Below are 23977 nucleotides of genomic sequence, written 5' to 3' on the forward strand. Positions count from 1 at the left end.
TAGTTCCACATATTAATTACTGAGAAAATTTCCTATTTCTCCCAAAATGTTTCTTGTATAGGCTCTCCATTCACTGTAATTTTGATTTTTAACCTGGTAATAAATCAGTAGAAATTAAAAAACAAAACAAACAAATAAAATATATCAAATATATGAAACACAAAAGAAAAACATAAGTCAAAAGACTAAAGACAGGAGTTGATTAGATGGAGGACCTTCAAGATGTCAGAGGAGTAAGATGTGGAGGTCACCTCCCTCCCCACAAATACATCAAAAATACATCTACATGTGGAACAACTCCTACAGAACATCTACTGAACGTGGCAGAAGACCTCAGACCTCCCAAAAGGCAAGAAACTCCCCACGTACCAGAGTAGGGCAAAAGAAAAAAGAAAAAACAGAGACAAAAGAATAGGGACGGGACCTGCACCAGTGGGAGGGAGCTGTGAAGGAGGAAAGGTTTCCACACACTAGGAAGACCCTTCACCGGCAGAGACGGGGGTGGGCGGGGTGCGGGGGAAGCTTCGGAGCCTTGGAGGAGAGCACAGTAACGGGGTGCGGACGGCAAAGCGGAGAGATTCCCACACAGAGGAAAATGTTGACCAGCACTCACCAGCCCGAGAGGCTTGTCTGCTCACCCGCTGGGCCAGGTAGGGGCTGGGAGCTGAGGCTCGGGCTTCGGAGGTCAGATCCCAGGGAGAGGACTGGGGTTGGCTGCATGAACACAGCCTGAAGGGAGCTAGTGTGCCACAGCTAGCCGAGAGGGAGTCCGGGAAAAAGTCTGCACCTGCCAGAGAGGCAAGACACCATTGTTTCAGGATGCGTGAGGAGGGGAGATTCAGAACACCACCTAAATGAGCTTCAGAGATGGGTGCAAGCCACGGCTATCAGTGCAGACACCAGAGATGGGCATGAAATGCTAACGCTGCTGCTGCTGCAGCCACCAACAATCCTGTCTGCAAGCACAAGTCACAATCCACACCACCACTCCCGTGAGACTGTGCAGCCCACCAGTGCTGTCCAACTTCCCTGGGAGAACACACGGCACTCCTCAGGCTGTTGCAACGTCATGCTGACCTCTGCCACCGCAGGCTCACCCCACATTACGTACCCTCCCTCCTTGCAGCCCAAGAGAGCCAGAGCAAACTAATATGCCACTCCTTTAGCCCCCTCCTGTCTGGGCAAAGGACAGATGCTAGAGGGTGACCTACATGCAGAGGCAGGGCCAGATCCAAACCTGAACCCCAGGAGCTGTGTGAACAAAGAAGAGAAAGGGAAATTTCTCCATGCAGCCTCAGGACCAGCAGAAAAATCTCCACAATCAACTTGATGTACCCTACATCTGTGGAATACCTGAATAGACAACGAATCATCCCAAAATTGAGGCGGTGGACTTTGGGAGCAACTATAGACTTGGGGATTGCTGTATGCGACTGACCAGTTTCTGATTTAAATGTTTATCTTACTACAGTTTTTAGTGCTTGTTATCACTGGTGGATTTGTCTATTGGTTTTGTTGCTCTCTTCTTTTTCTATTATTATTTATTTTAACATTAAAATTTTTTTTTATTTCAATGACATTATTTTGTTTTATTATATTTCTTTTTTTTCCTCCTTTTTCTTCTGAGCCATGTGTTTGACAGGGTCTTGGTACTCTGGCCAGGTGTCAGGCCTGAGCCTCAGAGGTGGGAGAGCAAAGTTTAGGACACTGGGTCACCAGAGACCTCTTGATCCCACGTAAGATCAATCGGTGAGAGTTCTCCCAGACATCTCAGCCTCAACGCTAAGACCCAGCTCTACTCAATGACCAGAAAACCCCAGTGCTAGACACCCCAAGGCAAATGACTAGCAAGACAGGAACACAACCCCACCCATTAGCAGAGAGGCTACCTAAAATCATAATAAGGTCACAGACAGCCCAGAACATACCACCAGATGTAGTACTGCCCACCAGGAAGACAAGATCTGGCCTCATCCATCAGAACACAGGCACCAGTCCCCTCGACCAGGAATCCTACACAGCCCACTGAACCAACCTTACCCACTAGGGACAGACACCAAAAACAACAGGAACTACAAACCTGCAGCCTGCAAAAAGGAGACCCCAAACACAGTAAGTTAAGCAAAATGAGAAGACAGAGAAATATGAAGCAGATGAAGGAGCAAGGTAAAAACCCACCAGATTAAACAAATGAAGAGGAAATAGGCAGTTTACCTGAAAAAGAATTCAAAATAATGATAGTAAAGATGATCCAAAATCTTGGAAATAGAATAGAGAAAATATAAGAATTGTTTAACAAGGACCTAGAAGAACTAAAGAGCAAACAAACAATGATGAACAACACAATAAATGAAATTAAAAATTCTCTAGGAGGAATCAATAGCAGAATAACTGAGGCAGAAGAATGGATAAGTGACCTGGAAGATAAAATAGTGGAAATAACTAGCAAAGAGAAGAAAAAAGAAAAAAAGAATGAAAAGAACTGAGGACAGTCTCAGAGAACTCTGGGACAACATTAAACACAACAACATTCGAATTATAGGGGTCCCAGAAGAAGAAGAGAAAAAGAGACTGAGAAATAATTGAAGAGATTATAGTTGAAAACTTCCCTAACATGGGAAAGGAAGTATTCAATTAAGTCCAGGAAGCATAGAGAATCCCATAAAGGATAAATCTAAGGAGAAACACGCCAAGAAACAGATTAATCAAACTATCACAAAGTAAATACAAAGAAAAAGTATTCAAAGCAGCAAAGGAAAAACAACATATAACATACAAGGGAATCCCCATAAAGTTAACAGCTGACTTTTCAGCAGAAACTCTGCACGCCAGAAGGGAGTGACAGGACATATTTAAAGTGATGAAAGGGAAAAACCTACAACCAAGATTACTCTACCCAGCAAGGATCTCATTCAGATTTGACAGAGAAATTAAAACCTTTACAGACAAGCAACAGCTAAGAGAATTCAGCACCACCAAACCAGCTTTACAACAAATGCTAAAGGAACTTTTCTAGGCAGGAAACACAAAAGAGGGAAAATACCTACAAAAACAATCCCAAAACAATTAAGAAAATGGTAATAGGAACATACATATCAACAATTACCTTAAATGTAAATGGATTAATTGCTCCAACCAAAAGACATAGACTGGCTGAATGGATACAAAAACAAGAACCATATATATGCAGTCTACAAGAGACTCACTTCAGACCTAGGGACACATACAAACTGAAAGTGAAGGGATGGAAAAAGATATTCTATGGAAATGGAAATCAAAAGAAAGCTGAAGTAGCAATTCTCATATCAGACAAAATATATTTTAAACGGAAGACTATCAGAAGAGGCAAAGAGGGACACATAATGATCAAGGGATCAATCCAAGAAGAAGATGTAACAATTGTAAATATTGATGTACCCAACATAGGAGCACTTCAATACATAAGGCAAATGCTAACAGCCATAACAGGGAAAATCAACAGTAGCACAATCATAGTAAAGGTCTTTAACACCCCACTTCCATCAATGGACAGATCAACCAAAATGAAAATAAATAAGGAAACACAAGCTTTAAATGATACATTAACACTTAGTTGATATTTATAGGACTTAATTGATATTTATAGGACATTCCATCCAAAAAACAACAGAATACACTTTCTTCCCAAGTGCTCATGGAAAATTCTTCAGGATAGATCATATCTTGGATCACAAATCAAGCCTTGGTAAATTTAAGAATATTGAAATCCTAACAGGTATCTTTTCCAACCACAACACTATAGAATTAGATAACAATTACAGGAAAAAAACTGTAAAAATTACAAACACATGAAGGTTAAACAGCACGCTGCTAAATAACTAAGAGATCACTGAAAAAATTCAAAGGGGAAATCAAAAAATACCTAGAAATAAATGACAATTAAAACACAACAGCCCAAAACCTATGGGAGGCAGCAAAAGCAGTTCTAAGAGGGAAGTTTATAGTAATATAGTCCTACCTTAAGAAACAAGAGAATCTCAAATAAAAAACCTAACCTTGCATATAAAGCAATTAGAGAAAGCACCTGCGTGTCCGGAGCCTGTGCTCCGCAACGGGAGAGGCCACAGCAGTGAGAGGCCCATGTACCGCAGGAAAAAAAAAAAGGGAATAAAAGGAATACAAATTGGAAAAGAAGAAGTAAAGCTGTCACTGTTTGCAGATGACATGATACTATACATAGAGAATCCTAAAGATGCTACCAGAAAACTACTAGAGCTAATCAATGAATTTGGTAAAGTAGCAGGATACAAAATTAATGCACAGCGATCTCTTGCATTCCTATACACTAATTATAAAATATCTGAAAGAGAAATTAAGGAAACACTCCCATTTACCAATGTAACAAAAGAATAAAATGCCTAGGAATAAACCTACCTAAGGAGACAAAAGACCTGTATGCATAAAACTATAAGACACTGATCAAAGAAATGAAAGATGTTACAAACAGATGGAGAGATATACCGTGTTCTTGGACTGGAAGAATCAACATTGTGAAAATGACTATACTACCCAAAGCAATCTACAGATTCAGTGCAATCCTTATCAAACTACCAATGGCATTTTTCACAGAACTAGAACAAATATTTCACAATTTGTATGGAAACACAAAAGACTCTGAATAGCCAAAGCAATCTTGAGAAAGAAAATTGGAGTTGGAGGAATTAGGCTCTCTGACTTCAGACAATACTCCAAGCTACAGTAATCAAGACAGTATGGTACTGGCACAAACACAGAAACATAGATAAATGGGACAGGATAGAAAGCCCAGAGATAAACCCACGCACATATCGTCACCTTATCTTTGATAAAGGAGGCAAGAATATACAATGGAGAAAAGACAGCCTCTTCAATGAGTGGTGCTGGGAAAACTGGCCAGCTACATGTAAAAGAATGGAATTAGAACACTCCTTAACACCATACACAAAAATAGACTCAAACTGGATTAAAGACCTAAATGTAAGGCCAGACACTCTAAAATTCTTAGAGGAAAACGTAGGCAGGACACTCTATCACATAAATCACAGCAAAAGCCTTTTTGACCCACCTCCTAGAGAAATGGAAATAAAAACAAAAATAAACAAATGGGACCTAATGAAACTTAAAAGCTTTTGCACAGGAAAGGAAACCATAAATAAGATGAAAATACAGCCCTCAGAATGGGAGAATATATTTGCAAACAGACAACTGACAAAGGATTAATCTCCAAAATATACCAACAGCTCATGCAGCTCAATATCAAAAAACAAGGAGCCCAATGCAAAAATGGGCAGAAGACCTAAACAGACATTTCTCCAAAGAAGATATAAAGATTGCCAACAAACACATGAAAGGTTACTCAACATCACTAATCATTAGAGAAATGCAAATCAAAACTACAGTGAGGTATCACCTCACACCAGTCAGAATGGCCATTATCAAAAAATCTACAAACAATAAATGCTGGAGATGGAGTGGAGAAAAGGGAACCCTCTTGCACTGTTGATGGGAATGTAAATTGATACAGCCACTGTGGAGAACAGTATGGAGGCTCCTTAAAATCTAAAAACAGAACTACCATATGACCCAGCAATCCCAATACTGGGCCTATACCCTGAGAAAGCCATAATTCAGAAAGAGTCATGTACCACAATATTTATTGCAGCACTATTTACAATAGCCAGAACATGGAAGCATCCTAATTGTCCATCAACAGATGAATGGATAAAGAAGACGTGGCACATATATACAATGGAATATTACTCAGCCTTAAAAAGAAACAAAATTGAATTATTTGTAGTGTGGTGAATGGACCTAGGGTCTGTCATACGGAGTGAAGTAAGTCAGAAAGAGGAAAATATATACTGTATGCTAACACACACATATGGAATCTAAATTAAAAAAAATGGTTCTGAAGAACCTAGGGGCAGGACAGGAATTAAGGCGCAGGTGTAGAGAATGCACCTGAGGCCATGGGGAGTGGGAAGGGTAAGATGAGAGGAAGTGAAAGTGTGGCACTGACATATATACACTACCAACTGTAAAACAGATAGCTAGTGGGAAGCAGCCGCATAGCACAGGGAGATCAGCTCGGTGCTTTGTGACCACCTTGAGGGTCAGGATAATGAGGGTGGGAGGAAGACGCAAGAGGGATGGGATATGGGGATATATGTATACATATAGCTGATTCACTCTGTTATACAGCAGCAGCTAACACAACAATGTAAAGCAATTATACTCAAATAAAGTTGTTGAAAAAAAGACAGTAAAATAATAAAATAAGGTATATATAATTTCTAGAATAAAGAATAAATAATAACAAGTAACAACCAGGGTATAACTAATAGCTTATTTTACAATATTGGTCCATCTAATAAGGTCTACTCATCAGTTTAAAGTGGATATATAAAGCATTAGGTTCATGGATTCAGCAATGTGTGCAATTAAAATTTTACTGATTTTTCATGAGTGTTGGTTAGTATTCTTTCATCTTTGTCAACATGATAGAAATATATTCATTGTTTTAATTTTTATTTCTATGATTATTTACAAAGGAAATAAGTTTCATGTGTTAATAAATTATTTCTTATTACATGAATTATATGTTTTATATTTTGTTCACTTTAATCTTCATAATTAATCTGAAAGGAAACTTTTATAGTAATGTTATTAAACTTCTATTCATAACTGGTTTAGAATTATTTTCCCATGTTGATATTTTGACGGTGTTTGTAATACAAAAGCTATGAAATGTATTCATTTATAAATCTTCAATTAAATACACAGGCATTTTTAAAACATTCTCTTATTAACATATGTTCACCCATATTTTCTAAGATTTTCCTTTTTGCTCTCTAAATTTAATATTTCAAATTTAATATGGATATATAACAACTCACTGAAAAGTCCATCATTTCTTCATTCAACACAATATGTTTCTTTTCTTTTGCTCAAATTACTAGTCAGTCTGCCTATTTTAAGGGAAGAAGATATCCTTTAGAATTGTAAATGTAAAGAACATTTAATGTCATTAATTTTTGCCTTTGCTATTTTCATATATTTATCTTACACTGGGATTTTAGAAAATCTCTGCTTATAGAGATTATGCAGGAAGACAAAATAATTTAAAATTTCATTGTAAATATAGGAAAAATTGATAACAGTTGTTTTTCATGATCAATTAATTGTAAACATCTGTAGTATAGTCTGTATAGAAATTAAAATCATAATGCTGATATTTACCAGTTCCAATGAGAGCTTAATATTTGTGTTATGATTTTCCTTTAAAAAACATTTAATTTCTCTTAAGAGGTTCCATTTTGTTCTTTTTTCTTTACATTTCAAATTTTTATGGAAAATATTGATAAAATAAAGCAAAATACAATTGCTTTCCAAAGTTTCTCCCTCCATTTATTTTGAGTTATTATGTACCTTATTTGTATATCATCCATTTCAAATTCCTTCCGGGATACATTATACCTCATTTCTTCTGAGAAATGGGCTTGGCTTACAGCATTTGTTTTATTATGTGATACTCACTGCCCTGACCATAATTTCATTGGTTTGTTTTAGTTTCTGGTTTGTTCTGTTTTTATCAATGTTTTATAATCGAGCAATAGGTATTGAACCAAAAGGGAATCCACTTTCCTAGAGCAGGAAACACCTTCAAGATAATTTAGAAGAAACAAAATGAATTTTTAGTAAATCTGTGGGGCAAGTTTACATGTCATTGAAAACTTATGGACAAGCAGATGAATTTAAAGAACCAAATTACAGAATGTTTGAATTTTTACCAACAGTTGGTGAGTCTAAAACATGTTTGGAATTTGAGAACATGGAGCAGGTTATCTAAAACAGAACTGGATATACCACACGTCCAGTTTCCTCAGCTATTGAACTGCTTCCTTTTAATGATAATGGTATAATTTTAAAGCTTTATGCAAATTTAGTTTGTAACCATCTATTTTCTAAGTACTTCCTCCTAAGGGCAAATCTGAGTAGGAGATTTAATTGGAATTTCACAGCAAATGCTGAGATCTGCAGGAAATAATTTGGGTTAGGTACAAAGAAGTTAACTTGTATCTGTCTGCTCTGGAAGTTCCAGGGATTGTAGCCTGGTTGCATTATGAAGAACTGTAATTATAGTCATTGTATACAATAAGTTAAATTTTTGGATTTACACTGCCACAACCACTAGGTCTTTTGCTCTGGCTGGGTGGAAAGGAAAGTCAGTAGGGATAGATTGATATCAACTTATACATGGGCTCATTTATCATGCACCTCAGTGTGCAAAACGGGATGTTTAGGAAATAGCATCAAGAGTTTCAGAGCCTCACACGGATTTTCTGGGTGTTTTTGTCCCTATTTCTATATATGGCCATTTACTGAGATATAGTAAAAAAAAAGAAAAAAAGACTTGTTTGCTTGCTTAAATAGATGTCATTTTAGGGCAGTTTTAGGTTCACAGCAAAGTTCAGCAGTAAGTATAGAGACTTCCCATAAGCCCCCTGCCACCACACACATGCAAAGTCTCCCCACTCTCAACACCCCACACCAGAGTGGTAAATTTATTACAATTGATGAACCTACATTGACAAATAAATATCATTCAATGTCCTTAGTTTACATTACAGTTTATTTTGAGTTTGTAAATGCTATGGGTTTTGACAAATGTATAATGATATGTATTCATCATTGTGGCATCATACAGAATAGTTTCACTGTCCTAAAAAATCTTTGTGCACAAATTATTTATCTTTTCTTTCCCCACAGCCCCTGGCAATCACTAAACTTTTTCTGTCTCCATAGTTTTGCCTTTTCCAGAACGTTATATAGTTGAAATAATACAGAAAATATTCTTTCCAGATTAACTTCTCTGACTTAGAATTTTGCATTCAAGGTCTCCCATGTCTTTTAATGGCATGATAGTATATATTTTTTAGTGCCAAATAATATTCCATTGTCTGGATGTACCACAGTTAATTCATCCATTCACCTACTGAAAGACATATTTGCTTCCAAGTTTTGGCAATTATGGATAAAACCACTATAAAAATTATGGATAAAACCACTATGTACAGGTTTTTGTGTGGACATAAGTTTTCAGCTCATTTGAGTAAATATCAAAAAGTGTGATGGCTGGATTGTATGGTAAGAGTGTGTTTAGTTTTGTAAGAAACTGCCAACCTGTCTTCAAATTAACTGTACCATCTTGCATTCCCACCAGCAGCAAATGAGAGTTCCTGTTGCTACCCATCCTTATCAACATTATTCTGGAATATCCAGGTTTGTTCAAGGTAATCACAAGGGTTCTTATAAGAAAGAGACAAAGGTCAGAAGTGTAGAAAAATATGTCATGATGGAGGCAGAGGTCGGAATGATGCAGACACAATCTGAGGAATGCAGGCAGCTGCTAGAGCCAGGCAAGGCACAGAACAGATTCTCCTCTGGAGCCTCCAAAAGGAACACAGCTCTGCTGACAGCTTGTTTTTATCCCTGTTAAACCTCTTTCAGACTTCTGACTACTAGACTATAAGACAGTCCATTTGTTTTGTCTTAAGACCCAGTGTTTGTGGTAATTTTTTGCAGCAGCAGTAGGAAAGCAATACACTAGCATATTCCACAGTCCAGTGAGATCTGTGATTTGTGTGAGTCCATTTCACAGTACAGTCCTCATTTATCAGTCATTGTATTTCCACAAAATGCCATAGAGATTACTTACAAAAAGGAATTATTTGGTATCTTATGAAGTCTTGAAATTATATCACTTTTTAGTATATTTCTTAATATGCAGAATTAAGTATATTCTGCTAGTGAGTACATGTGCCTTTTTTTTTTGTATGTGTTTACCTTCATTTTGAAAAATAACCAGTGTCTCACTATGGTGGGGACACAATTTAAGTAATTTTATCATCATTTATTCCAGTGTGACTTTATTTTCACAGATATTTTTCTCTTTATGGCTAACTTAAATTTCTCAGGTTACTATTTTACAAGCAGATACGGTTCTCTGTTCTGAACCTAATATATGCTGGTCAAAGATTAAAAAGTAAGAAGACACAAAAATTCCATGTTTATAAAACAGATTAACTACATATACAGAGTGTTCTGTATAAAGAGTAAATTAATTTTCTCTGTTTATTATATTTTCACATAAATATTGGTTTAAAACTACCTTTTGGAGACAGAATTTGTATTTTGACATGTGGCTCTTCAAATTATTTTTATATCCAAATCCTCTATAATGTGTAAGTTGGTACTTATAGAATTATATTTATTGAAGAGAAAATTGTTGCTGGACATTTTAAATCTAAATAAATGTTTTTGAATGCTATTATATAATATGAGAGACTGTAGGAAATTTTGTAGCCTATGTAATTTAGAATTTTTCCTGTAGTGGACTTTATTGGGCAACAATGTAACAAGCTCATGTTTATATACAAAATGTAGTTCGTGGTTGATTATAGACACTAAGTACACAGTCATACCATTCTTACTTTATTTGAAGCAAATGAAATTGCTTCAAAATTTTAAATTTCTGAAATACTTGCATTTTGTAAAGAGATGTGTATCCTTCTCAGGCCTTGAGAAAAAGAGTAAATCCTATTTTTACTTTATTCCATAAGTGGACATCTGAGGTAATTTTGTTTCAATGCTGCTTTGAAAGTAAGAGATCTTTTCATTTCCTTCCATCAGCTGAAAGCAATGAAGCATTACAATTCTCTGCCCATCCTATTAATAGATTTGCAACAGAAGCAAAAGAAATTCAAGGCCTTTTTTAGATCTTGGAGAATTTTACAACAGTATCACCAGCAAAAGTCCATAGAAAATAGCACACAAAGCAAAGCACACAAAGCAAAACATACTTTTTGATGTGAGAGGAGATTTAGTGTGCTTATCAAACTGTTTATACGGATGTAGCATTTTTTCTCAAGCTAACAACATAATGCATAAATTCTCTTTTACTCATATTTTTAAATTAAGAGAAAAAAATTTTAATGTCAATATTAAGGGAACAAATGAACACTTTAATAATTCAAAAACATATAATTTTAAATGAATATAAATTTCCATTGGATTTCTATCCCATTGAAAAGGAGCAGGACCCTATGTACCTTCCCCCTAATATCCTCTGCCTGCCTTTTGTCTGTGAAAAAACTTCAGCCAAAGAATAAGTTTAATCAGAGAAGTGAGGAAATGCAGAAACAAAGGAAAACAGTCCAACAGGACTAAATAATAATAGTTTAGTCATTAAGCAAAGTCAAGGATGTTTAATTACTCCACAAGGGCTATAGATAATATTCTGAGCCATATCCTGTGAGCTGTCTTGTAGATACTGAGACCCCCACCAGGTGGAAGAAGTTAACTATATGATGACCAGACTGTAGCCATGACATAAGCTGCTACAGTTATGAGAATTGGCCTCAAGGAAATGCGAACAAACTGACCCTGGAACTGAAAATTAACTGTACTTAAAACAATCAAGGTGATGCTGGTCAGACCACCACATGACCAATTTCAAGATGACTTTTAGAGCTGACTATGTGGTTTTTACATGTAGCCCCCTCCCGCCATGTATAAAAGCTCTTGCCCACTGACTGTCAGTGACAAGGAGTCAGCCTTTGGACAGTCACCCTCACCCTGCTCTCCAGGTTGCTGGCATCCAAAATAAAGCAAACTTTCCTTTCCACCAACCTTGCCTCTTTATTGGCTTTTGATGTGCAAGCAGCCAGACCCCACTTTCGGTTACACCATGAATGTAGCATAATTTATTATTGTCAAAATAAAATCTTATTGGGGGGAAAAGTGATTGTAAACAATTAGTTCTTTTTTACTGTAATTTCCCAAATTTACATTCAAACAAATCAACCAATTCTGTGATGCTTTAACTTAATGTAATTATGGAAAGTATCTCAATATTGCATCTTGGATTGGCTCTGCAAAGATTCCAAAACTAAATCAACTATACACTATACACTACTGAAGATGGAATAGTGACAAAAAAGAATAAATTATGTTGCCCTACTTGAACTAAGGTATTTACAAGTTGATTTTTCCCTCCTCAGTAATTTTCTCTCCTACTACTGAGAAAAGTAGAGAAAGCTCTACTTTCTCACTAGCCAAACTTTAGTGTCCAGTGGGATGAGATTAAATCTGATCCAAAGTTATAAGTGTGATCTCTAAAGGACTAAATCTAAACCTAAGGGGTTATCAGTCTATGCTATACAACAGAGTATTTGAAAAGATTTTTTGAAAATATTCAGGTTTGGAGATTGATTGAGTAGATCTAAGACATGATTCCTAGCATCAATATATTTTGTTTACACATGTTTCTAATATAAAAACCAGTATTGAAAACCACTGAACTATTCAACATAATCATATCTTGTCTAGGTGATTTGTTCAGTATACACCCTCCTAAACCAGTCAATGGGATAAGATGTATTATTCAGTCTGCAAATTTTGATACAAGAGTAAAAATCAGGGTGGATATCAGAACATTATGTGGTAAGTCTGGGCCACAAATAGTCTTCCCCTTAAAAGTTTGGTGTATAAATACGGTACGTGAAATTGCTTCAGTCACTCAGATGAAGCCAGCACAATGAGTGATGAAATTCCAAGAGGATCACAGAAATGTTAATTTAGTCTTGATTCTGCATCACTTGCAATATGTCCAACCTTAATTATTTGCAGTTAAGCCAATAACTACAAAAACCCTTTTTACTTTTTGATTGAATTTAAGTTAATATTCTCTTACATAAAACTTAAATTACCTGACTGATATAAAAATCAAGGACTTTTAGGCCTTGCTGTGTCATTTAATATTGCTTTAAAATATTTTTTGGTCTTAAGCATTATGCTCATTCTTAATTCTAAACTGCATCATATTCCTTCAAAAGGACTGCTATATTTAATCTAGTCAGGACAGGAAACTATGGGAACATAGTGAAAAATAACACTCTGTGATAGTCTGATAATATCTAAACAGTAACACAGAAAAATGCCCTCCATAGTCAGAAGAGAAAAACATAGATGAAGTACTGGATTGCAAATTATTGCTACTATTACTCACCAGAATATTTGACATTTGATCTGCATCATCAAGAAAAAACATAGATGTAAATATTGGAAATTAAATTACATAGAATCTAGAAAGATATTGATAAATATCAGAGTCAAAGGAAAGGAAGAATTTATTTTTATAGCTTATTTGGAATACAAGTTAAAGATATGGCACTGTAGATAACTTCAAAAATAGGGATCAGTCATAAAAAAATCGATCATGTATAATCTAAGGCCAAGGAGAAATCTAGTGTGTCTGGGTGCATGCATGCCTGTGTAGCAATTAAAAGCGGTTTCATTGAAAAACATGAGTAATAGAGATATGCTTTTAATGAATGTCATCAAGGAAAGGGAAAGAGAAGGTGCAACTTCGAATACAAAAATAAGACATATACAAGAGCAGTGTGAGTAGCTGTGCTGTAGAGAGCAGGACAGTTCCTCTGTGTGTGTATGACTGGGGAGCAGGGATAGGAGGTACAACAGGATAAAGTTTGCAATGAAAACTTAGCAGTCTCAGCTCTACTGGAATAGAAACTATCATCTGAGATTGGCCTCATGAGACTTACAGATACCAGCTATCAGACCTGATCTGGGAAGATGACAAAGATGACTTCACTGCATCTGCCCAGAAGCCCTATAAGGGAGGTACTTCAACCCTAATTGTAGCCGTGTGGCTGAGAGGGTCTCGGTGCTCCAGCCGGGTGTCTGGCCTGTGCCTCTGAGGTGGCAGAGCCAAGTTCAGGACATTGGACCATCAGAGACATCCCAACTCCACATAATATCAAATGGTGAAAACTCTCCCAGAGATCTCCATCTCAACGCGAAGACCCAGCTCCACTCAACAAGCAGCAAGCTACAATGCTGGACACCCTATGCCAAACAACTAGAAAGACAGGAACACAACCCCACCCATTAGCAGAGAGGCTGCCGAAAATCATAATGAAGTCACAGACACACCAAAACACACAACTGGATGTGGTCCTGCCAACCAGAAAGACAAGATCCAGCCTCATCCACCAGAACACACAGGCACCAGTTTCCTCCACCAGAAGGCCTACACAACACATTGAACCAACCTCAGCCACTTGGGGAAGACACCAAAAACAACAGGAACTACAAACTTGCAGCCTGCAAAAAGATCCCAAACACAGTCAGTTAAGCAAAATGAGAAGACAGAGAAACACACAGCAGATGAAGGAGCAAGGCAAAAACCCACCAGATCAAACAAATGAAGAGGAAATAGGCAGTCTACCTGAAAAAGAATTCAGAGTAATGACAGTAAAGATGATCCAAAATCGTGGAAATAGAATGGAGAAAATACAAGAAATGTTTAACAAGGACCTAGAAGAGCTAAAGAGCAACAAACAATGATGAACAACACAATAAATGAAATTAAAAATTCTCTAGAAGGAATCAATAGTAGAATACCAGGCAGAAGAACGGATAAGTGACCTGGAAGATAAAATAGTGGAAATAATTACTTCAGAGCAGAATAAAGAAAAAAGAATGAAAAGAACTGAGGACAGTCTCAGAAACCTCTGGGACAACATTACATGCACCAACATTCGAATTATAGGGATCCCAGAAGAAGAAGAGAAAAAGATAGGGACTGAGAAAATAATTGAAGAGATTATAGTTGAAAACTTCCCTAATATGGGAAAGGAAATATTCAATCAAGTCCAGGAAGCACAGAGAGCCTCATATAGGATAAATCCAAGGAGAAACACACCAAGACACATATTAATCAAACTATCAAAAGTTAAATACAAAGAAGAAATATTAAAAGCAGCAAGGGACAAACAACAAATAATATACAAGGGAATCCCCATTAGGTTAACAGCTGATCTTTCAGCAGAAACTCTGCAAGCCAGAAGGGTGTGGCAGGACATATTTAAAGTGATGAAAGGGAAAAACCTACAACCAAGATTATTCTAGCCAGCAAGGATCTCATTCAGATTCGACAGAGGAATTAAAAAAATTATGGGCAAGCACAAGCTAAGAGAATTCAGCATAACCAAATCAGCTTTACAAAAAATGTTAAAAGAACTTCTCTAGGCAGAAAACACAAGAGAAGGAAAAGACCTACAATAACAAACCCAAAACTATTAAGAAAATGGTAATAGGAACATATATATCGATAACTACCTTAAATGTAAATGGAGTAAAGGCTGCAACCAAAAGACATAAACTGGCTGAATGGATACAAAAACAAGACCCATATATATGCCTTCTACAAGAGACTCACTTCTGACCGAGGGACACATACAGACTGAAAGTGAGAGGATGGAAAAAGTTATTCCATGCAAATGGAAATCAAAAGAAAGCTGGAGTAGCAGTTCTCATATCAGACAAAATAGACTTTAAAATAAAGACTATTGCAAGAGACAAAGAAGGACACTACATAATGATCAAGGGATCAGTCAAAGAAGATATAACAATGGTAAATATTTATGTACCCAACTTAGGAGCACCTCAATACATAAGGCAAATACTAACAGCCATAAAAGGGGAAATTGACAGTAACACAATCATAGTAGGGAACTTTAACACCCCACTTTCACCAATGGACAGATCATCCAAAACGAAAATAAATAAGGAAACACAAGCTTTAAATGATACATTAAACAAGATGAACTTAATTGATATTTATAGGACATTCCATCCAAAAATATCAGAATACACAATCTTCTCAAGTACTCATGGAACATTCTCCAGGATAGATCATATCTTGGGTCAAAAATCAAGTCCTGGCAAATTTAAAAGAATTGAAATTGTATCAGGTATTTTTTCCAACCACAACGCTACGAGACTAAATATCAATTACAGGAAAAAATTTGTAAAAAATACAAACAGATGGAGTCTAAAAATTACACTACTAAATAACCAAGAGATCACTGAAGAAGTCAAAGAGGAAATCAAAAAATACCTAGAAACAAATGGCAATGAAAACATGATAACCAAAATCCTATGGGATGCAGCAAAATCAGTTCAAAGAGGGAAGTTTATGGCAATACAATCCTACCTCAAGAAACAAGAAAAATCTCAAATAAACTACCTAACTGTACACCTAGAGCAATTAGAAAAAGAAGAAGAAAGAAAAAAAAAAGCCCAAAGCTAGCAGAAGGAAAGAAATCATAAAAATCAGATCACAAATAAATGAAAAAGAAATGATGGAAATGATGGCAAAGATTAATAAAACTAAAAGCTGGTTCCTTGAGAAGCTGGTTCCTTGAGAAGATAAACAAGATAAACAAAATTGATAAACCATTAACCAGACTCATCATGAAAAAACGGGAGAAGAGCCAATTAATCAGAATTAGAAATGAAAAAGGAGAAGTAGCAACTGACACTGCAGAAATACAAAGGACCATGAGAGATTACTACAGACAACTATACGCCAATAAAATGGACAACCTGGAAGAAATGGACACATTCTTAGAAAAGCAGAAACTTCTGAGATTGAACCCAAAAGAAATATAAAATATAAACAGACAAATCACAAGCACTGAAATTGAAACTGTGATTAAAAATCTTCCAACAAACAAAAGCCCAGGACCAGATGGCTTCACAGGTGAATTCTATCAAACATTTAGAGAAGAGCTAACATCTATCCTTCTCAAACTCTTCCAAAATACAGCAGAAGGAGGAACTCTCCCAATCTCATTGTAAGAGGTCACTATCACCCTGATACCAAAACCAGACAAAGATGTCACAAAGAAAGAAAACTACAGGCCAAATTCACTGATGAACATAGATGCAAAAATCCTCAACAAAATACTAGCAAACAGAATCCAACAGCACATTAAAAGGATCATACACCAAGATCAAGTGGGATTTATCCCAGGAATGCAAGGATTCTTCAATATATGCAAATCAATCAATGTGATGCACCATATTAACAAACTGAAGGATAAAAACCTTATGATCATCTCAGTAGATGCTGAGAAAGCTTTTGACAAAATTCAACATCCATTTATGATAAAAACCCTCCAGAAAGTAGGGATAGAGGGAACTTACATCAACATATTAAAGGCCATATATGACAAACCCACAGCTAACATCATTCTCAATGGTAAAAAACTGAAATCATTTCCACTAAGATCAAGAACAAGACAAGGTTGTCCACTCTCACCACTATTATTCAACATAGTTTTGGAAGTTTTAGCCACAGCAATCAGAGAAGAAAAAGAAATAAAAGGAATCCAAATCAGAAAAGAAGAAGTACAACTGTCACTGTTTGCAGATGACATGATACTATACATAGAGAATCCTAAAGATGCTACCAGAAAACTACTAGAGCTAATCAATGAATTTGGTAAAGTAGCAGGATACAAAATTAATGCACAGCAATCTCTTGCATTCCTATACACTAATTATAAAATATCTGAAAGAGAAATTAAGGAAACACTCCCATTTACCATTGGAACAAAAGGAATACAGTACCTAAGAATAAACCTATGTAAAGAGACAAAAGACCTGTATGCAGAAAAGTATAAGACACTGATGAAAAAATCAAAGATGATACAAACAGATGGAGAGATATATACCATGTTCTTGGATTGGAAGAATCAACAATGTGAAAATGACTCTACTACTACCCAAAGCAATCTACAGATTCAATACAATCTCTATCAAACTACTAGTGGCATTTTTCACAGAACTAGAACAAAGAATTTCACAATTTGTATGGAAACACCAAAGACCCTGAATAGCCAAAGCAATCTTGAGAAAGAAAAATGGAGCTGGAGGAATCAGGCTCTCTGACTTCAGACTATACCGCAAAGTTACAGTAATAAAGATAGCATGGTACCAGCACCAAAACAGAAATATAGATCAATGGAACAGGATAGAAAGCCCAGAGATAAAGCCACACACATATCGTCACCTAATTTACAACAAAGGAGGCAAGAACATAAAATGGAGAAAAGACAGCCTCTTCAATAAGTGGTGCTGGGAAAACTGGACAGCTATGCTGGGAAAACTGGATGTGTAAAAGAATGAAATTTGAACACTCCCTAACACCATACACAAAAACAAACTCAAAATGGATTAAAGACCTAAATGTAAGGCCAGACACTATAGAACTCTTAGATGAAAACATAGGCAGAACACTCTATGATGTAAATCACAGCAAGATCCTTTTTGACCCACCTCCTAGAGAAATGGAAATAAAAACAAAAATAAACAAATGGGACCTAATGAAATTTAAAAGCTTTTGCATAGCAAAGGAAAACATAAACAAGACAAAAAGACAACCCTCAGAATGGGAGAAAATATTTACAAATGAAGCAACTGACAAAGGATTAATCTTCAAAATTTACAAGCAGCTCATGCAGCTCAATATCAAATAAACAAGTAACCCAATCCAAAAATGGGCAGACCTAAACAGACATTTCTCCAAAGAAGATATACAGATTGCCATCAAACACATGCAAGGATGCTCAACATCACTAATCATTAGAGAAATGCAAATCAAAACTACAGTGAGGTATCACCTCACACCAGTCAGAATGGCCATCATCAAAAAATCTAGAAACAATAAATGCTGGAGAGGGTGTGGAGAAACGGGAACCCTCATACACTGTTGGTGGGAATGTATTTGATACAGCCACTGTGGAGAACAGTATGGAGGTTCCTTAAAAACCTAAAAATAAAACTACCATACGATCCAGCAATCCCACTACTGGGCATATACCCAGAGAAAATCATAATTCAAAAAGAGTCATGTACCACAATGTTCATTGCAGCTGTATTTACAATAGCCAGGACATGGAAGCAGCCTAAGTGTCCATCGACAGATGAATGGATAAAGAAGATGTGGCACATAGATACAATGGAATATTAGTCATAAAAAAGAAACGAAATTGAGTTATTTGTATTGAGGTGGGTGGACAAAGAGTCTGTCATACAGAGTGAAGTAAGTCAGGAAGAGAAAAACAAATACCGTATGCTAACACATATATATGGAATCTAAAAAAAAAAAAACAAAAAAAAAACAGTGGTTCTAAAGAACCTAGGGGTAGAACAGGAATAAAGATGTAGCCTTAGAGAGTGGACTTGCGCACACGGGGCGGGGGAAGGGTAAGCTGGGACGAAGTGAGAGAGTGGCATGGACATATATACACTACCAAATGTAAAATAGATAGTTAGTGGGAAGAAGCCGCATAGCACAGGGACATCAGCTCCATGCTTTGTGACCACCTAGCGGGGTGGGATAAGGAGGGTGGGAGTGAGATGCAAGAGGGTGTTGATATGGTGATATATGTGTATGTATAGGTGATTCACTTTGTTATAAAGCAGAAACTAACACACCATTGTAAAGTAATTATATTCCAATAAAGATGTTAAAATAAAAGAGACATATACAGGTACAGTTGGTTTTTTATTTTTATTTTTTTAGTGTAACCTTTTTTATTGGGAAAAAAAAAAAGCCCAAAACAGAAAAGTTTTCAAACCACACACAGGAGGGGCATGGGTTGGGGGAAGCGTGTCTGTCCTTCCTGCCCAGGTCCCAAGCCCATGTGGTTTTGGCAGCAATAAGGGGTGTGGGGTAATGGCCCCCAAAATAAAAATGGTGTACGTGTGTGTGGGATGAAGAGGCGTGCAAAAGCAGTGGGGAGTGGGGGGCGGGGAGGGACAGACGAGGTCATTATTGGGAACGCCGCAGGTGGGAGGCCATTTCATAACATTTCTTGTTGATCATACCATCCTGTACACCTTCTTTGCCCATCAGCAGGGCTAGTGGCTTGGCATTCAGGGTAACAATGATCTCAAAGGTGGCGGCTCCGCAGGTGCTCTTGGTACGAAGATCCATGGTAAATTCCCCGTCCTGCAGCAGTGAGTCCTGGATCACAGACCATTTCTGGCCCCCAAGCGTTAGCCCATTCACGTAAAAACTTGACCCGTCTTTGCCAACCAGGGCACCAACCTCAGCTGGCGTGATGTTGACGAAGTTTTTTCCAGGGACGGCTGCCCAGATGGAGGGCAAGTTCTTATAGCCCACGATGGCCGCGTCCTGACAGGTCCCTTCCGCCATGAGCTTGTCTTTGTAGGTGTTCCACCCGGCCATGGCGCTGCTACTGGGGTGCTCTCGGGGCTGCTGCTGGGGCCAGGGGCTGGGCTCGGGCTGCCTCGGGCTGGTGGGTGGGGGAAGGCGGAGAGCTTCGGGCACGCGCTGCGGTCCGGACCGCGGCTCTGCTAGCTGTGCCACAGCCCTCGCACCGCCACTTCCTCTGCATTACTTTTGAATTGAAGGATAGTAACATCTTCGTACCAATAAATTTAAAAACAACATTTTGCATGAATACTGTGTAAAATTATGGGTGTCGGTGCAGTATAAAAGTAATTATATTTTTCTTCTTCCTAACGTGTTCAAAATTGAAGGGCATTTAAAAAATTTCTTAAGCATCCATTAAATATAAGACAAATATCTGAAATAAAATACAATACTCTATACTTGGCTATTTACTCAAATCATTGGTGTTTAAGGAAATTTTTCAGCTTTTTATTGACAACTTGGAGTTGCATGCACTCTGGTAGGTTGGTTTTATAAGAGAATAATTTGAATAAATATAATTTTAATAGAGCAATAAAAATGTGGTTATATAAATTGTATATTAGTTTATTGCTTCATTATTGTTTTAAAAATTATTTAGTTTTTTCGATTTTTTCAAGATATTTTGAACTCAGTCATTTAGTGTATCTTCTTCCTGATATTTTGATAAAATACTCCACTGACATGTAATATGAAGAAAAATTCAAATCTAAGACCTAGAATTGAAACAAAAACAAATCATAATATTAGGAGGTATTTTAAAGTGAAGAATGTGTAAAGAAGTGAGAGAAATGTCAACTAGTGTAAACTGGCCTTGGTCTTAACACAAACTATAGAAACCTGTACAGAGTACATGGATATTTGCTTTGATGTGGGAAAATGTAGACATTACTCTCAAAGAAAAATACAATAGAAAAAAAATTAACTATCAGCTTTTAGAAACCATCAAATAATATGTGAAATAGTAATCATTAACTCACCTCTGTAGGCCAGTTGTCGTGAAAGTTAAAACTCTTGGTTTAAAGCGCCTGACCATTTAGATTATCTAAATGTATAATTATCAATAGTCATAGAGGTATAAACAATGATGTATCCATAGTATAGTATACTACACACTGTTAAAATCAGTAAAATCTATATTAATGTTTGTATTCATTTGCTAGGACTGCCATAGCAAAGTACCCCAGACTGGGTGGCTTAACAGAAATTTACTTTCTCACAGTTCTGGAGGCTAAAAAATCTTAGATCAAGGTATTAGCAGATTAATTTTCTTCTGAGACCTCTCTCCTTGGCTTGTAGATGGCCATCTTCTTTCTTTATCTTTTCGCGGTCTTCTGTATGTGTCTGGATCCAAATTTCCTCTTTTTATAAGGGCCCAACTCAATGACAACATTTTAATTTAATTACCCCTTTTTAAGATTCTAAATACAGTCACATTCTGAGGTACATGGGGTTAGGACTTCAACGTACAAAGTTTGGTGAAATACAACTCAGACAATGACAATATTTTAACATGGAATAATCACTATCAAATACTGTGTGTGGGAAAATCAAGTTAGTAAAACTGCACAGAATTATTCTGAATATATTAAATACACTCATTTTGAGTGATAATCAAAGGGATTTAGTGATTATTTTAACATTTTAATTTTATGACAGGTATGTATTTTATGTATAATTAAAAATTATAACAGACTATAAATCATAGCTTCTGAAATTATTAAAAAGGAAAATACACTAAATAAAAAATTGATAATAGAAATAAAAGCAGAAATAAACTCCAAACTCTAGTGAAAGTACTGTTACCATCAAGTATAGGTTATTCAAAGGCAAATTATTAATAATTAAACTTGGTAGCACTTTTAAATATAAACAGAAATATAGACTGGCCTGTAACTATAAATGATATGAAGGCGAATTTAGTTTATAAACAAATGGGTGCCAGGAAAGTTCACTTTTAAGAAATAATTTATTCAAATTAAATACCCTTCTCGATTTTTCTCCTGTGAAAATAGTAATAAGTTTAATATCCTTGGTGTGATAGACTGAATAAAATCCCCAAGACATCAATGACCTAATCCTTGGAACCTGTGACTATGTTAATTTACATGGCATAAGAGTTTGCAGATGTGCATAGATTAAGGATTATGAAATAGGAAGATTATTTTGGATTTTCTGGATGGGCCCCAAATAATACAAAGGGTCTTTTAAGAAGGAGACACAGGGGCAATGTGATTAAGAAGCAAAGAGAAAACGGTGATGTGATGACAGAAGCAGAGAGAGATTTGAAGATGCTACATTGCTGCTGGCTTTCAATATGTGGGAAGGAGTCACAAGTCATGAAATAAGGGCAGCCTCTGGAAGCTGGGAAAAGTAAAGAAACAGGCTTTCCCCTGCACCCTTCAGAATGAACTAGCTCTTTTAACAGCTTAGTTTTGGACAGTGAGACTGATTTTGTACTTCTGATTTCCAGCACTATACTTTAATAAATTTGTGCTGTATTAAGACGCTAGGTTTGTGGTAATTTGTTACAGCTGCAATAGTAAATTAATGCACCTGGGAATTGGAACATACACTTTTCTCAAGGCCACATGGAAATGTGGGAGCCCTGCCCCCGGGCTTAGAGACAACAGGGAGTCTCATTTCTAGTCTATCATGAAATCTTCTGAGTCCCTTTCCCAAATCTGAAAACCAGTGGTTCTTTACCCTGTCATTCCTTGATTGAACAAAAGAATCTTCAAAATGGTTGTATTTCAATACCTAGGATCTAACTATCCTAGATAAACTGTGGGCTATTCTTTCAGAGGTTATGCTGCTGACCTTGAGTGTGGGTACAAAACCTGGCTCTGTTCTCAGCCCTGGATCCTGACAAATACTCAGTCTCTGGGTATTTTTTGCATTACCTTTTTTTTCCCTCATCATTAGTACATTTCTCCAGTCTTTATCCTCTAGGATACATAGTCTACTCCCTTGAATTAGTGAATAGGAACCATTCCAGTGCAATCTCTTATTGGCTTGGGCAAGAACATTAAAGCAAAAAATAATAATAATTTGGGCTAGCCTAATAGGAACAACTAAGACATATTCTTAATCCCAGAGATATTGAATTTGTTACCATCCTTATAGCACTAGGGAAGTTTTCTTCCTTCCTCTTTTGCCAAGGAACATGCCGTAATTATACAACATGGTTGAACTTTATGTGCATCAGTAATTATGAGTCTGAGAATTGATGTAAACATTCTCTTACCTCCTTTATTATCAAGCAAAGGGGGATGGCTTTGCCTGAATAGGCTTTGTCTATTTTCTTCCTAATTGACTTAAGTAAAATGTATATTAACCTGTTTTTCCAGACTTTAGTTTTACTTAGAGCATTCCATGGAAACAAATCTATAGGAAGAATATAGGAGCTAGATATCACCTCATCCTGAATTCTTCACTCTTCATATTTGTATATTAGAGTCATGGCCTGGACAATGCCTGAGACCCAAAGCTTCGGAGTGCTTTAAATAAAATAAATTGTCTTAAGTTTCAAACTGCTAAAGCTCCCTGCTCTTGTGATCTCATATACTTATTGCCCCAGGACTCATAACATAATACATATGTAGAGTGGATTGGGGGGGACAGCGAGTCAGTGAAGGTTAATCTTATTGGTATCCAGGATTTATGGGTTTGGGATGCTTCAATTTTAAATTATGTAACCAAGCACGGTATAGGCATGACATTCCAATGATATTTAAGAAATGAATTTATTGTATTATAGTTGTTGCTTATTTGGTAAAACATTTCAGCAACTTCTTTAAATAATAATTTGAAAATTTCTATCTAATAAATCAATCTAAAATATAT

At 36.5% G+C, this 23977-nt stretch overlaps 1 protein-coding gene across 1 annotated transcript; it reads right to left on the bottom strand.

Annotated features, from left to right (window-relative positions):
* Window positions 1–19726: 19726 nt before the first annotated feature.
* On the bottom strand, window positions 19727–20285 carry LOC101282200 (profilin-1-like). The gene has a single exon (XM_033421140.2). The coding sequence runs from the start codon at window positions 20144–20146 to the stop codon at window positions 19727–19729; it is 420 nt and encodes a 139-aa protein (XP_033277031.1). The 5' UTR covers window positions 20147–20285.
* Between the last annotated feature and the right edge of the window lie 3692 nt (window positions 20286–23977).

The sequence above is a fragment of the Orcinus orca genome, chromosome 3 (assembly GCF_937001465.1).
Source record: "Orcinus orca chromosome 3, mOrcOrc1.1, whole genome shotgun sequence".
Classification (NCBI taxonomy): domain Eukaryota; kingdom Metazoa; phylum Chordata; class Mammalia; order Artiodactyla; family Delphinidae; genus Orcinus; species Orcinus orca.